This window comes from Pieris brassicae, chromosome 3 (genome assembly GCF_905147105.1).
Source record: "Pieris brassicae chromosome 3, ilPieBrab1.1, whole genome shotgun sequence".
NCBI classification, from domain to species: domain Eukaryota; kingdom Metazoa; phylum Arthropoda; class Insecta; order Lepidoptera; family Pieridae; genus Pieris; species Pieris brassicae.
In genome coordinates, this window is record NC_059667.1 from 3181341 (window position 1) to 3198549 (window position 17209).

General features: G+C 33.0%; 3 protein-coding genes across 3 annotated transcripts; all 3 read right to left on the bottom strand.

The window, feature by feature from the left end:
• Window positions 1-1175: 1175 nt before the first annotated feature.
• LOC123706714 (myrosinase 1-like) lies at window positions 1176-3891 on the bottom strand. Its single transcript, XM_045656079.1, has 6 exons — window positions 3800-3891; window positions 3589-3722; window positions 2783-3444; window positions 2209-2523; window positions 1762-2000; window positions 1176-1596 (listed from the first exon to the last, which is right to left on the bottom strand). The coding sequence occupies exons 1-6, from the start codon at window positions 3820-3822 to the stop codon at window positions 1434-1436; spliced, it is 1536 nt and encodes a 511-aa protein (XP_045512035.1). The 5' UTR covers window positions 3823-3891; the 3' UTR covers window positions 1176-1433.
• Window positions 3892-5194: 1303 nt separating this feature from the next.
• LOC123706715 (myrosinase 1-like) lies at window positions 5195-9269 on the bottom strand. The gene is made up of 6 exons (XM_045656080.1): window positions 9228-9269; window positions 9019-9152; window positions 8207-8868; window positions 7592-7906; window positions 7142-7380; window positions 5195-5386 (listed from the first exon to the last, which is right to left on the bottom strand). The coding sequence occupies exons 1-6, from the start codon at window positions 9248-9250 to the stop codon at window positions 5224-5226; spliced, it is 1536 nt and encodes a 511-aa protein (XP_045512036.1). The 5' UTR covers window positions 9251-9269; the 3' UTR covers window positions 5195-5223.
• A 2169-nt stretch (window positions 9270-11438) lies between these two features.
• Window positions 11439-15584, bottom strand: LOC123706716 (myrosinase 1-like). The gene is made up of 6 exons (XM_045656081.1): window positions 15550-15584; window positions 14395-14522; window positions 13090-13736; window positions 12513-12821; window positions 11878-12116; window positions 11439-11645 (listed from the first exon to the last, which is right to left on the bottom strand). The coding sequence occupies exons 1-6, from the start codon at window positions 15570-15572 to the stop codon at window positions 11537-11539; spliced, it is 1455 nt and encodes a 484-aa protein (XP_045512037.1). The 5' UTR covers window positions 15573-15584; the 3' UTR covers window positions 11439-11536.
• Window positions 15585-17209: the final 1625 nt, after the last annotated feature.

Below are 17209 nucleotides of genomic sequence, written 5' to 3' on the forward strand. Positions count from 1 at the left end.
TTTATTTACAATATAAACTAAAAAAATTAAGGATTTTATAATTAGACTACGGAATATCTTTTCCTCCAGTAAAGAGTACGAGCTCTTAATTGACGCTAATTGACATCGTTTATTCCAGATCTCGTGGGAATTATCTAGCGGTATTTACGAGATTTCGGTTAGTTTTCGAAAATCAATTGTCTAAATTCCAAATTACTAAAACACGTTGAAAACTGATAAGATGTGTTTATAAGGTTAATTAAGATACACAATTATTTTAAAGAAAATTATTAATTGTAACTCATATTAATTATAACTTTCTATAATTTATTAACTTGTTATTTATAATAAATCACGAATCATATTCCAGACAGATTAAGGATTTGCGTCTAGAATTACTGCTTATAGACCGAGCTCTCGATACTTTTTGCTTCTAAAGAAATTATTACCAGAAACACTCAATCTACGATCTATATGTATATAGCAGCACCACCACCACCTATAAGCACCATCTTTTGTCAGAGGCTATGTACCTATGCAGTTGAAAATGTCTCTCATACTACATACATACTCATACACTATTTGGCACCAGCGTGACTAAGCAAACTGTAAAAAGGTACACCTTGCTTCCTCATACTCATATAAATGGAAATTTTCGTCGCCTTACAATGAAGTCCATTAAAAATCGATCGTTTTAATATACATTTTGATTAGAAAGAAAAAACCTAAATACACGCAATAAATGGATATTTAGGTAAAATAAATTGCAATGAGCTCTGATGCTTTTGACATGTAAACTGTACTTGACAAAAATTTCTACATATACGTAGCACAATTTATAATTATACTATTGTTGTTCAATAAGAATATTTTCTGTATCAAAGGACAGGTTGACAAGATGTTGCTTAAGATTTTTAGTGAATGTATCTAATGTGAGTTGTGTAACGTTAATAAAAAAATTGTTTTAAAGAAAGTGGTTAAAGATCAGAGGGCCTCTGTAGGAGAAAAAGCGTTGGACGAAAGTGCGTTTTTTGGGTTGCTTATATGTGGATTTGGTCGGTGTAAATAGCTTATAATAGTTGTTAAGGAATTAAAAGCGTTTTATTTACCATTTACCACAAACAACTGAACTTATCTTTATGTGAATTATAGTTTTAGTCGTAGTAATAAATTGTATAGAAAATAATAATCAAGTATGTAACTAAATATAATAATATTACAGTGATAACTTTGTTTATTTTCCGTATAAACTTGGCCTCGTAATACGTTAATTTATTAATCATCGCTTTATCTATATCAATAACAAAAATCTGCATAATTTTAATCTTGTCATCATTAAAGGAATTTGTTGACAGTAAACAATCATTATTATTATGCTATCTGTCAAGTTTAATCATTTTTAAAGTATCAATATATTTATAAATTAATCATTGTAGTTAATTATATTTTTAAAACTAATGGCCAATATCAATTTCCATAGGAAGGGACATGTCTGGTTCGTGATGAGGGTCTAAGGAACGCGTGCGCAACAGGTCCTTGTAGAAATAAGCCGACTTGCGAGGAGTGCGGGTACGTTCGTCAACACTGTAGTCCACCTCATACAGGCCAAAGCGGTCGCTAAAAATAAAAAAAAAACTTTACGTTAAACATGAACCCAAATAAGGCATTTGTTCGTAAATGTAAAAAAGTATATTAATTGTATAATTATATTCACACTAAATATAAAAAAAACATAATGTAAATTATAGGGTCCTCTCAAAACATTCATAATGAATTACTTACTCGTATCCAAAATACCACTCGAAGTTATCCATGAGACTCCAGGCCGTATATAGTTGGACATCGCATCCTTCCTCAATGGCATCTAACATTGCGGCCAAGTAGGACATGTAGTAGGACACCCTAGCGTCGTCCATAATACCGGGATTCGTTGAACATCCATTCTCTGTTATATAGACTGGTGGATTGCCATATTCTTCTCTAATTTTGTTCAAAAGCTTGTGGAAGCCCCATGGTACAACCTAGAAAATAAACGATTTATTTGAATTAACTTATAAAAAGTATTTTTTTTAATATGTATAAGATTATTTGATTTTTTAATACATCTTAAAAACATTAAATAAACCATGTGTGCATCCGTTGGCTCATGATAATCGGAAATGGGTCTGCATCTACAAATACTTTATTTGTAGTTTATAGTTGTTCTATAAATAATAAATAAAAAATTACCTTTAACCACTTTGTCCCAGGGTATGAGTCAATCCAATCTGCTGGTTGGTATGTAATAGCGTTTGCGTCATCATAATATGATGGAGATGCATAATAACCTAATACAGATTCGTTTCTATATACGAGTTTTGTAGTGTAATGGTTTAATCCAAAGAAATCTGAACTTCCTTTAATCATTGCTACTTCATCGGGAGTGAATTCTGGTAATCTTGATCTATAGAAGCCTTGTGCAGCACTTTTAGATGCAATGTTATTTTTCATTACAGCTGGCCAATCACCAGTTTCCGAGAAGATAGGATTAGCATACTGACCCCACTAAAACCAGTTTAATCATTGAGCAACGATAATACATTTTATTTCATTAAAATATATTTAATTATCCACCTGTTAAGATTATATTTTTATTACTACGTAAGCAGCAACCTCACTTTAAAAATCCGTTAAAAATACATTCACTTATACTATCCATAGGTTCATAATAATATAAACGAAACAAAACGCAAATTATGTTGCACTTACTTGTTAGTGGAATTAATTAGTGTCTATTAACTGATCAAGGAACAAAGCTGCTTACCTCAAATTGCATAACGTCCTCGGCTGCTTGAGCATCCTTTTCTGATTCAGGTTCATACCAAAATGCACTCAAAACAATACCAATTGTGTCGCCTTCTTTGTTGAACTCATTTTTGTACATGTGATAAACTTTTGCGTGTGATACCAATAAATTTTTAGCACAAAGATATTCAGCATAACCAGATATATTGAGGTTAGGTGCTTTTGACATGCCAGCATATCCTTGGTAGCACACTTCTCTCGGCTCATTTATGGTGAACCAAGTGTTTACTCTGTCACCGAATAATTCAAAAACAGTTCGGCAATAATCGGTAAACCAATCAACCACGTTAGGATTAGTCCAACCTCCAAGGTCTTGTAATTTTTGCGGTAAATCCCAGTGATACAGAGTAACCATGGGTTCAATGTTATATTTCAACATTTCATCAATTAAATTATTGTAGTAGTTTACTGCTTCTTTACTAATATGATCTGGAAAGCTGGTAGGAAGGAGCCTAGACCAGGAAATAGAGAACCTATAAAAATCTAGTCCTAACTCTCTCATCATTTCTACGTCTCTCTTGTAGTTGTAGTAAGAGTTGTCAGCCATATCACCAGTATCACAATTATTTATTACGCAAGGCTCAGTGTGACTTAAACGGTCCCAAATGTTTTCGCTCTTTCCTGAAATATATATAAATAAAACGGTATTACTCAGTTTTGGCACTATATTTGTGTATCCTCTAAATCACTATGTTCTACTGGACTTGGTTTGATATTTTTTTATGCAATTAAACAATTATGAAATTAAGAAACATTTGAAAATACCATCAACATTCCAGGCTCCTTCAACTTGATAGGATGCAGTAGCAGCTCCAAATCGGAAACCATCTGGAAATTTGCGTGTCTCGTGTCTTTCGGTTTTTAATGAATTTCCATAAGCCAATGAAAAAATCAACAAACTAAAAAAACCAATATCAACGCAATCTTAATTAAGGTAAAAATATAAATTTGTATAATTTTTATATTAAATACTTACCAAAGAACAGTTATTTGTCCCATTATGAATAACTGAGTACCATCGTATGTTTTAAAAACATATGTCCTAAGTTATTTATATGAGAGGAAAACTGATATTCTTGATAATCAATGAATCAAAAATTTGATGATTGACATATCTTAACACAAAACTAAGTTTACTGATTTTAGACTTGTTTACAGGTTGAAAATATAGATAAGAACGTTACATGCACCTGACTTTATTCTTAATTCTTGAACAACTCCAATAAAATATGATATTTTTGCTTAAGTATCGCACAGTGTATATCCAATACTTCTAACAATTCTATATCTTTCAATCTCGCTGTTGGTCTGATAGACCATTATAGTTCAGGTAGAGCTAAAAGGTGAGAATTTTAAAACCTCGTTGTTTTAGGCATAAGTTTTCCCACGACTACAACGAGTACGTCAGTCGTGGTTGGACACTAGACAGGCAGGTAGAAAGCTTAGTGAATTGTGAAGCGTTGAGCGAGGAAGTCGGCCTTCCTCTATGAAGGCGGCATTTTACTCTAGTCTGACAGACTCTATTTTGCCGCTCGGGTAGATTGTTGCTTCTAGTTGAATCTAACTGTGAAGGGATCATACAGATCTGTTACAGTCTTGTGCATAGAGTTCAGTCCGGTATCGATTATATAAAAAAACCTTTTATGTGTGAATTGCGTGTCCGCATTTTAGTTGTAATAATAATAATAATTTATTTGCAAGAATATGGTACAAAAATGATATGGTGGTACCATCGAAGATTTGCATATTCTGCCACATATAGTGGCGAGCGTAGTATGCACAGCAATGGGATTCTGTCTTATAACAACATTTATTTGAATACAAGTAGGTATATAGAGAAAGATGGATCCTAAAGCGTCCGGATCAGTATGTAATCTAAGCGTAGTAGTGGATTTATCAACTACTTTTTCTGGATATTAGTAAAACATTTATGGCTATAAAATCGCAGAAACTTGTATATAATTTTTGTAGTTAAGTATTGACTTACAGAGTTCGTAAATTTTTACTCTGGCCATTCATAGATTTTTCTTCTTGTGCAGAAAACATCACGGGAAACAAAAAGCGATCACATCATCCACCAACTGCCTTTTGCCCAGTGTTAACCATGGCATAAGAGTTAGATTAATAGAATAATGCTCGTATCCTGATAATGAACTAAAGGGACTACATAACTAGGGACTCGTAACGGGAGAAAGGAAACAGTTTAATACGATTATTAATAAGTGACTAGACATATTAATTTTACTAAAACGATAAAGATATCATAGATTAACACATTTTGGTAAAATAACAGAAATAACATAACCTAACCATAGCAGACGACTGAAAGCTCCCGGAACCTAAAACTATTGGACAAGTTAAAAAAGGTAAATGTAGTTAAGTAAAGTTTATTTTTAATATTTAATGGCCCATGTCAATTTTCATAGGAACAGACATGTCTGGTTCGTGATGAGGGTCTAAGGTACGCGTGCGCAGCAGATCCTTGTAGAAATAAGCCGACTTGCGAGGAGTGCGGGTGCGTTCGTCAACACTGTAGTCTACTTCATACAGGCCAAAGCGGTCGCTGTAAAATAAATTTAAAACTAAACTTTTATCCATTCCTCAATTTACAAATTTCCATTTTTCTTACACTTACAAACTCCATACTAGGCTGGTGTACAAACATAATGAGTAAGGTCACAATGCAATAAGAATTAGAATTATATCTGAAAATACATGCAATCCAATCTAAAAAAACAAGTATAACAACGCAGTCCTTTTACAGGAAAGAACTGCTTTTACTCGGGGTTCCATGCAATACCAAATCGGTTAATTTTTCAACTCCCTACTTAGAGACCTTCTGTTTTAAGTTATTAATTAACCTAACAACATCTTATACTGACCATATCAATATAAACTTTTATGTTTTAAATAAATACATTGACTGAATCATCGCATTGTAACACAATGTATCTCACAAATTATGTTATATTAAATAAAGACTGTTGTTTAGAAAGATTGTCAAGTATTCCTACAAACAAATACACAAAAGCCAAAAACGGAATACACATTCAAACATAAATATAAAGCACAGTTAACAAATTTTACCTATCTTACAAAAAAAAACAAAATATACATTTATAATAAATTCTAAGTTGCATTGATAATTATGATATATAAATGAAGAATAACAATTCCATTTTAATAAAAGATTCAGAATTCAAAGAAGTATTATTTAATGTAACTAAGTTTTTTTTAATTGTTAAAAAAAAATAGTTACATTAAATAATACGTGGGTAACACTGAAAATGTTTAGAACGGGCCAGTTAGAAACATTTCTAATGAAATCTTTTTATGAATTTCAATTTTAGAACTCTTTGGTAACTCTTGTTATACGTGAAAGTGAACATAACGCGAGATTTTCGGTCAATGATTTATATGACTTTCGTTGTGGGCTTTCTCAACTACAAAGCTATGATAGGCTGCGATTAGCATTTCTTAATGAAGCCCCACCTCGTGCCTCTATTTGCAATTGGTTTAACGAGTGTAAGCGTGGACGTAGCAATCTCAATGATGATCCGCGTGAGGGACGTCGTTCAACAGCGACTACTGAAGATAACATCAGTGCTGTGCGACGCATGATAGAGGAAGATAAGAGAGTGATCTATCAGCAGGTACAGGCAAGCCTAGGTATTGGTATAAGTCAAGTTTAAAAAGTATTACACGATCATTTAGGCGTCAGGAAGCTTTGTACCAGATGGATTCCCCATACTTTAACCAACGACCAGAAACACCTTCGCATGGACTCGTGAATATTTAACTATGGCAGGCATCGAGATAAAGTCATCCACCATACAATCCTGAGCTGGCACCCTGAGACTTTAATTTATATCAAACAACTCAAGATAAAACTCGAGGTATTTGCTTTATCCTGAAGATGAGGTAAAAACGTACGAAAATGAAGAAAAAGAGATTTTTTACGATCTTTTATGATTTAGACTTTCTACATTAAGCCGTTTTTCATTTTCTAAACATTTTCAGTGTTACCGAGGTATATATCTACTTGCTGGTAATTTGCCTTTTAATTAAAAGGTATAATATACACGACTGAGTTACGTAAATAGTTTGTATTTGACCGAGAAATTTGAAATAGTTAGGTTCGCCTTGAAGAAGAGGCGTGAAGTAAAAGCGACAATAAGTCAGAGCAGTCAATAAAAAAAAAATACAATAAATCAGGTCGTATTCTTTACGCCTACATTCTAGGGATTCAAAACATACCATACTATTTTGCAAGTAAAAATCATAGCCACAACGATTAGGATTATTAGATATTACTTACTCGTATCCAAAATACCACTCGAAGTTATCCATGAGACTCCAGGCCGTATATAGTTGGACATCGCATCCTTCCTCAATGGCATCTAACATTGCGGCCAAGTAGGACATGTAGTACGACACCCTAGCGTCGTCCATAATACCGGGATTAGTTGAACATCCATTCTCTGTTATATAGACTGGTGGATTGCCATATTCTTCTCTAATTTTGTGCAAAAGCTTGTGGAAACCCCATGGCACAACCTTGAAAACAAACGATTTATTTGAATTAACTTATATAAAAAAGTATTTTTTTTTAATATGTATAAGATTATTTTATTTTTTAATTGATCTTAAAAAGATTATATAAACCATGAGAGTATCCGTTGGCTTATGAGTATAGGAAATGGGTCTGCATCTACAAATACTTTATTTGTAGTTTATAGTTGTTCTATAAATAATAAATAAAAAATACCTTTAACCACTTTGTTCCAGGGTATGATCCAACCCAATCAGCTGGTTGGTATGTAATAGTGTTTGCGTCATCATAATATGATGGAGATGCATAATAACCATCAACAGATTCATTTCTATAAACAAGGCTTGTTGTGTAATGGTTTAATCCAAAAAAGTCAGAACTTCCTTTAATCATTGCTACTTCATCAGGAGTGAATTCTGGCAATCTTGATCTATAGAAGCCTTGTGCAGCACTTTTAGATGCAATGTTATTTATCATTACTTCTGGCCAATCACCAGTTTCCGAGAAGATAGGGTGAGCATATTGACCTAACTAAGAAAGTTTGGTTTGGATCAACATTATGAGTTTTTGATTTTAAACACACTCAGTGGAGTGCTTAAGTCTTAAAGTTTATGACCGATGATAAAATGTATAGTAAAGTAATTTGAAAAATCTTGCCTGTGTTAGGAATAGCTTCATATTCAGTTAAAAAATTAAAATAAAAGGGCAACATTGGGACAAAAGAAACAGGAACACTTTAATATTATCAGTTACAATTTGCCCTGTTTTGACATTACACACGACATTATTACCATTGGGCTTCTTGATGATCAAATTGAAAAAAATATTCACCTCAAATTGAAAAATGTCTTCGGCTGCTTGAGCATGCTTTTCCGATTCAGGTTCATACCAAAATGCACTCAAAACAATACCAATTGTATCGCCTTCTTTATTGAAGTCATTTTTGTACATTTGATAAACTTTTGCGTGTGATACCAATAAATTTTTAGCACAAAGATATTCAGCATAACCAGATATGTTGAGGTTAGGTGCTTTTGACATGCCAGCATATCCTTGGTAGCACACTTCTCTCGGCTCATTTATGGTGAACCAAGTGTTTACTCTGTCACCGAATAATTCAAAAACAGTTCGGCAATAATCGGTAAACCAATCTACCACGTTAGGATTAGTCCAACCTCCAAGGTCTTGTAATTTTTGCGGTAAATCCCAGTGGTACAGAGTAACCATGGGTTCAATGTTATATTTCAACATTTCATCAATTAAATTATTGTAGTAGTTTACTGCTTCTTTACTTATATGATCTGGAAAGCTGGTAGGAAGGAGCCTAGACCAGGAAATAGAGAACCTATAAAAATCTAGTCCTAACTCTCTCATCATTTCTACGTCTCTCTTGTAGTTGTAGTAAGAGTTGTCAGCCACATCACCAGTATCACAATTATTTATTACGCAAGGCTCAGTGTGACTTAAACGGTCCCAAATGTTTTCGCTCTTTCCTGAAATATATATAAATTATAAATAAAACGGTATTACTCAGTTTTGGCACTATATTTGTGTACCCCTAAATCACTATGTTCTACTGGACTTGGTTTGATATTTTTTTATGCAATTAAACAATTATGCAATTAAAAAACAATTGAAAATACCATCAACATTCCAGGCTCCTTCAACTTGATAGGATGCAGTAGCAGTTCCAAATCGGAAACCATCTGGAAATTTGCGTGTCTCGTGTCTTTCGGTTTTTAATGAATTTCCATAAGCCAATGTAAAAATCAACAAGCTAAAAAATCAATATCAACGCAATCTTAATTATAGTAAAAATATATGTTTTATATTAAAGTTACTGCATACTTACCAAAGAAAAGTTATTTGTCCCATTATGAATAACTAAGTAGAATCGTATGTTTTAAAAACATATGTCCCAAGTTATTTATACGAGAGGATAATGATATTCCTGATAAGAAAATTTGATGATTGACGTATCTTATAACAAAGTACTAAGTTCATTTAGTTTTGTCTTCTTCACTTGTTGAAAATACAGATACGAACATAACACGCACATCTGACTTGAAGCCCATACATTATGATCTTAAATTTTCTCAACACAGTAACTTCTACATTATTATAGACAATAATAAAAATAGTAATAATAGTTGATTATCAATAATAATTTTAGCTTAGAAGACACACTGGTGTTTTTACCATTGACATACAACATTTATATAATACATACAACTAAAACTCCAAACGTAACATTTTTATTTTTTAGACAAAATTAAAATACATACAATCCTTAATTTTCACCCCTCTAAATCTGTCTAATTTTTTTATTTATTAATTAAAAACTTACGACTTGACCTCTGAGGTTTATATAGAGAAACATTCACAGAAAAACCCAAAAAGTTTTCAGTCCGGAAAACCCAACAGTCTGTGGGGCAGCATAGCAGAATGTTCCATGTTGGTATAAACTAATGAGGAAGGCTAAGTAAATTCACATTAAGGAGAAACGAAGTTTACGTTCACCACGATTCCTTCCTCAGAATCCTTATTGTACGCTTTAACACGCACGTCGTCAAATGCTGATGGATTTGCGTGATACCCTTTATTTACACGGTATATTTCATTTAATTTCAACCAGAAGTTCCAGAATTATAAATTATAAGATGTCGGTATTTTAAATAATTACGTAATAACTTGATTTTATCACATGGATCTCACAACTGTTTACGCTGAAAGAACTGCGTTGCGAGTCTTGTTTTTTTACAAACTATGTTTTAATGGCGTATAATATAAAATATAAATATGTAATATATATGAATAAATGCTTATATTTTATAAAAAAAAAGTAGATTTCTTACTTACTTGGCTTAGAGACGCCTAGTCACTTAAGTGTGAGATTCAGAAGCGAAATTTACTATGGTATACTATTATATTAGGTCCTTACATATGAAATTGGCGTTTTGTTATACTGGCCACTTTGACCTCAAATACCTCCTCTTTGGTTAGGAATTTCAAATTCAAATTTGTACAGCTATTTACTCATGTATTTGTGCTTGCTTCTTGTGCGCCTTGTTGTGGAAATTTCGACCTGCAGAACAAGCCCCGTGGACGGCCAAGTCGATAATGAAGTATTGAAGGCTATTGTGGAAGCGGATCCATCGCAAACCACGTCCGAGTTAGCTGCAGGCTGCGGTGTTAGTGATAAAACTGTTTTAATTCACTTGAAACAAATTGGGAAGATTAAAAAGCTTGAAAGGTGGGTACCCATGAGGTACGCACCTTTCAAGCTTTTGACTATTGACTGAAGCAAACCGGCAAACGCGCGTCGACTGCTGCGTTACATTACTGAACTGGCACAATAATGAAGGTATTTTAAACCGAATCATTACCTGTGATGAAAAATGGATTCTTTACGATAATCGGAAGCGCTCAGCGCAATGGTTGGATCCTGGCCAGCCAGCCAAATTTTGTCCCAAGCGAAAATTACCCAAAAAAGTTACTTGTAAGCGTTTGGTGGACTTAAGCATGTAAATTATGTAAATAATTATAAGTTTTTAATAATAATACATAGCTTTAATCCGTTCAAAAAGTGTTTTTATTCATGAGTAAAAGCTATTTTAACAAAGGACAAATTAAAGGCCTGTCTAAAAGCCAAAGATGGCCATTTAGAATAGAATTTTGTTTTATTTTATGCTGAGACATTAATAAATAAGTATAAAATTTAATAATTTCACATTACTTCATTAAAACAATTTTTATTTGTAACAGAACGTATGGCTGGACTAGGTTTACTTCTAACTCTGACACCCGGTAAGGAAATTATCGTTACCGAGTTTCAATTGAGCCAATATGGCCATCCAATATTTTCGACAACCGGAGAGTATCCTCCCGTAATGAAAGAGAGAATAGTGCAGAGAAGTTTCGAGCAGAGTATCTAAAGGGCCAGGTTGCCTGAATTCAAGTGAACATATTTCACATGATTGTACCAACTACAATTATGTAGTGCTGTATAAAAAACATTTATACTTTTTTAATAGGCCTATATAGTATAATAAAAATTCTCTGACTTAAATATTTTTATTAAAATAGATTTAACAATTACAAAAATAACAAGATAATTTAACCATAATACTGTATGGTACAATAATTTTATTAAATTCTCTATCAAACTCTACGAGTTCGAATAACTTTCTTGTAATAGAAAACTGAAGCTCTTGGTGTTCTTTTCCGTGTTGGGCTGTTGAAATCCACTTCATACATACCAAATTTATCACTGAAACGAACAAAATATTATTCCGGCACACTTGATACCAACTTGTCTTGCTTTAGCTGGAACTAACTGAGCCCCACACTAACGTTTATTCGGTTGAGGTGTGATGGTATAAAATAACTTCTCTCAATTTTAAAAAATAAAATAAAAAACAAGTAGTTTCTCAGGGTAGCAATCCTCCAAACAAATAAACACTTTACGTGTATATTTTAGATTAGAAAATAATTTTACTTACTGATAACCCATTAACCATTCGAAGTTGTCCATCAAACTCCACGCAGTATATACTTGAAGGTCAGATCCCTCATCTATGGAATCTAACATAGCATTTAAATACTTCTTATAAAATAATACCCTCTGCGTATCAAACAAGCCAGGACCGGTCGGACAACCGTTTTCAGTAACATACAGTGGAGGGTTCCCATAATCTTCACGTATTTTGTTCAATAGTTTATAGAAGCCCCAGGGGACAACCTAAAACGAAATCTAATATTAATGTCAGAGTTTTGAAAAATATAATTCATATCCTTACAGACGTACTTGTCGTTCGACATAATATAACTTCTCAACCTAATTTTGTTTATTAAATTTTATAGAACAAATGGCAAACATAAGTTTTATGTTATAATAACAATACTTAAGGGGACAGCCGGTTGCACATAGAGCCGGCAAATACTGCCTTAAAAGACGCTTATTAAAAACGACAGACCTCGAGTTGATACGAATGACTCAGCTGCAGGTAATCAGAACAACTCCTCTGAACACTCTCTATGGTGTTTGTTTTCTTCCTTAATGGGATAGTTTGGCTCAATTCAGTAGTTTTTCGGTCGCAAGTAAAATACTTAATATTAAATTAGAAAAAAAGATTACTTTATGCCATGTTGCTATAGTTTTCTCCCATGTCTCTGGTTGGTACGTAATAACGCCAATATCATCTTCATACGATGGAGTTGGAAAAAATCCTTCAACAGAACTGTTCCGGTAAACTAAGGCTGATGTATAATGATTTAATCCAAAGAAATCTGAACTGCCTTTAATAAGTTCAACTTCTTCAGGCGTGAATTCTGGTAATCTGGACTCCATAAATCCTTGAGCTACACTCTTAGCTGCGATTCTATCCTTTATTAGTGGTGGCCAGTCGCCAGCTTTTGAAAATATGGGATGAGCAAACTGTCCTAGCTAAAAAGATTATTATGTCATTATCTCCTATTTAAAAGTATGAAATATTTAATCAATAAGTTTGTTTGAAATTGTTGTTTATAAAATATTACTGACTGATATAAAATACAATGAGAATACCTTAGTTTGTAGTATATATAAAAAAAACAAATATTAAAGATAATAAATATATTAATGATATTGCATACGAAATACTTTAGTAGCTACTTATGGATAACGGGGTCTTTAAGTGTTTTAATACATCAAATAAATAAAAGTATATTCTTACTTCGAATTGTAGTTTATCTTCTGCTGCCTCGGTATCATTTTCACTTTCTGGTTCATACCATAAAGAATTTAAAACAATGCCAACTTTACCACCATACTTAGCTTTGAATTCATTTTGGTATACATGGTAAGCTTTTGCGTGACCCAAAAGCATATGTCTCGCACAGAGATAATCATTAATACCAGATTTATTAACAGATGATGACGTTATTGTACAATATTCACGTGGTTCATTTATTGTAAACCATGTTTTAACTCTGTCACCAAATAACTCATAAAGTACCCTGGCATAATTAACAAACCAATCAACCATTGTTGGGTTAAACCAACCGCCAAGTGATTCTAGTTGAACCGGGACATCCATATGATGAATTGTAACCATGGGTGTTATGTTGTACTTGAGCATTTCATTTATCAATTTATTGTAATAAGCAACTCCTGCTTCATTTATATTATCGGGTGAATTCGTTGGAAGTATCCTATTCCGGGAGATCGAAAATCTATAAAAATCAAGCCCCATTTCTTTCATCATTTGAACGTCTCTCTCATAATTATTATACGAATCGGCAGCAATGTCACCAGTGTCACAGTTATGTATTTCACATGGTTCAGTATGACTCAACTGATCCCAGACACTTTCAGTTCTTCCTAAAAATCGTAACTCGTCAAAAGCAATAATGCAACTTTTTAAACTGAATTTTAATTCGGGCTATGAGAATAGTCACTGTACGACATGTAATTTTTTAAGGGAATCTTTTTAATGATTTGGGTCGGTGATACTGAGAATGCCAGCTTGACTGAATCAATGGTGGTAGATGCAATTATTGTCATGACATAATTGAGGATTAGTGGGTTCATCGATTATATGCTGAAAACCAATTTTTTATGCATATTATATATATATATATATATATTATAATAAGGAGAATATATATCTCTATCAAGGTGCCTATCAAAATTGCGCCGCTACTATTTTTAATTGATTTTTGGGAAAAATACATTAACTTTTTCTAAAAATAAAATATCGTCGTTTATATTTTAAAATAAATCACGTTTGCCGTTGCGCACCTAGCCGCACCGAACGCACTATTCCTGCAGCCAGATCTTAGACTTAACAATTCCGGGTTGGATTTAGAGATGCTAGTGACCAATTACTATCAATCGAGAGGCGTCGTAGTTTCGTATAACGTGTCAAATTCTCATCCTACTAATAGAGTTCTTTATTTAAGCTGACAGGGGGAAAAGTCTACAGTGAGCCTTTCATACTTACTAAAAGAATAAACACAAATTGTAAATTTACTCTTACCATCTTTATTCCAAGCTCCTTCTATTTGATATGCAGAAGTTCCTGCTCCAAAAAGAATGTTATCAGGAATTTTTCGCTTAAAACGATTAATTTGTTCTGCCTTCGTTAATGATAGCACTAGATATACACTAAAAAATATTAAACTTAGTAAGATATGTACAAAATCTAATACAATCGATTATATAAAACGACTAATTTATAAACTACTAATTAACGTTTTAGCACAGTACAGATTATTAACTAATTATGTAAATTTTCTAAAATTTTGGCTTTAAAACCGTGTAGGTCTTAAACGGTATGTTGTGTATGTGTGTATTTTAGGACCATTACACTTTATGTCTATCTTAGCTAGACTATAATAATAAAATTAATTTATTATTTACATTTACAATTAATTTATCATTATTTATATAGAAATAAATTATATTAAATATTCCATATTCGGGATAAGATATATAATAAGATAAATGTCTGTGATGGATGAAGTTATTGTTATCACTCATTAATAATGAGGAGGAGTGTAATAAACCTTATGTACGGCCACAATTTTTAACAAAATAAATAAAAGAAGATAGACTTAGGGGCATCGCTGTCTTTTGATCGATTTTCACTGCCGTTTTGGTAAAACTATTTATTTTTCACCGAGCAACGCAGGATAAATTTCAAAACACGCCAAATTAAGCAAATTGGTAAATTATAAACCTCAAATGATTCTTTAGGTTTGACCTGTGTGGCGTGTCACTTTATATGTACACAAATAAAGGGGTATATTCTACTATAGACTGTACGTCCGTATGTATTAACTATTTGCAGAAAAAAATTTAAAAAAAAATGTAATTAGCAAAATACGTTTGAGCATTGTTAGATTAGTCTAGACAATATATGTCTTATCTTCCTCCAGGAAAGAGTGTGGGGTCCTAATTAACACTAACGTACGCGTGATTCTTTTGTTACTATGGAGTACGCAATCTCCCAAATAAATCTCGTGGGGTAAGAATAACAATCTCGCGGTATCTCGGAGTTTTTGAGATCTCGGGTAGTTTCCGAAAACCAATTGTTTATCGACCAACAAAAACACAACGAAATCAACAAACTTAATTTCCCTAAAATATAACTAATTATAATATTTAAAGTTACTGCACTACTGCTACTTACCAAAGGAAAGTTATTTGACCCATTATAAAAAACCAAGTCCATCATACGATGTATGATTAAAAAACGTATCTCCCATGTTATTTATACGAGAACAAAATTGATATTCTTGATAAGAATAAAAAATTGATTGACATATCTTAATATACGATTAAGTTCGCAGAATTATACTTGTTGACTCATTGAAAAAATAGATAGGAACGCTACAAGCATGAACAATCCCAATGTCATACTTTTGCTTAAGAATCACAATATTAAGTTTAGTTGATCTTCAGATGATGTTTGAACTTATCATTAAACAGGGAGAACACCAGCCAACAGTCAAGCTGTTCTAGCAGTAGCTGTAGATTTTCAAGCAGACAACCCAAAGGGCTATGAAACCCAATCGTCATTCAATTGACGGCATTGGGCTTATTTTCTTATGGAATAGGATCTCGCTTTTGATCTAAAAAACCTTTACTGTTCAGGTAAAGCTGAAAGACGAGAATTTTAAAACTCCTAATGCATAAATTTTCCCCAGACCGGTACAGCAACGTTTCCTGCGAGTCTCAGCCATCGTGGTTGGACACTAGATAAACAGGACGAATGCTTACTAGATCGTGCAGCGAAGCAAGGAACCCTGCCTTCTTCTGTGAAGGCGGTATTTTACTCTAGTCTGACAGGTTGGATTTTGCTTGTCAGGCAGGTTCTGGTTGTTTGTAACAAAGATCATACAGATCCGTTAGAGTCTCCTGGATAGAGTTCAGGCCAGTATCGTTTATTTAATAGCCGGAGGCTTCTATGTGTTCTTATGTGTCCAATAAGTAGTGCCCGAGAGCACCACTATCGTTACATCGGTTTTGTCATCGCTTATACCATATTTGTAGACAGCTACTGTTAAAATTACAGCCGAATCAGACATGTAATTTTGTTTTGACCGCGTGTGGAAGCGAACGTGTCTGTGTTCGGGTTTTAGAAAAATTAAAAAAAGAGCAATATCAGTCAGTGATTCGATTCTTGTTTTTAGAAGGGAAATCACGCAGCGAATTCATAGAGCGCTTGGATGCAATGTACCGTAGAAATTGCAGACCTCCAGAAGACGTATTTTTAAGACGCGTCAAAGAAGTTGCAACATCTCTGGGTCAAATGTATCGAACTCAAAGGAGATTATGTTAGGAAATAAATTGCTACCTTACTAATTTTATTTTTGTTTTTGTAGACTTCTCGACTTTCCTTCTCCTGGACAGTAAATTTTATTTTATTATTTATTATTTTAGGTCTATTGTCTATTTCTGTTAAATGTAGGTCAATAGGATGTGGATGAATAAAGTTTTATTATTATTATATTACAAGTACCACTCAAGGCTAATTCAAAGTTCCAAAAATGCATTATAAATAAATAAGTATACAAATATTGAGTAAAAACATTTATTGTTAGAAAATCATAGAATTTTATATATTCGTCAAACTGACAGAACACGTCATAGACAGTTTCTGTTTTCTTGGGAATATTATATACCAACGTAGTAACGAGTTTAAAAGTAAGAAATTATGATCTCCTTATTCTTAGCCTATTCTAAGCATAACTATTCCTAATATACGGTGGGAATAAGTAAGTTTTTATATGTACTGTTGGAATATAACCTGGCCATGCTCAGATTTTTCTTCAAGTGCAGAAAATATC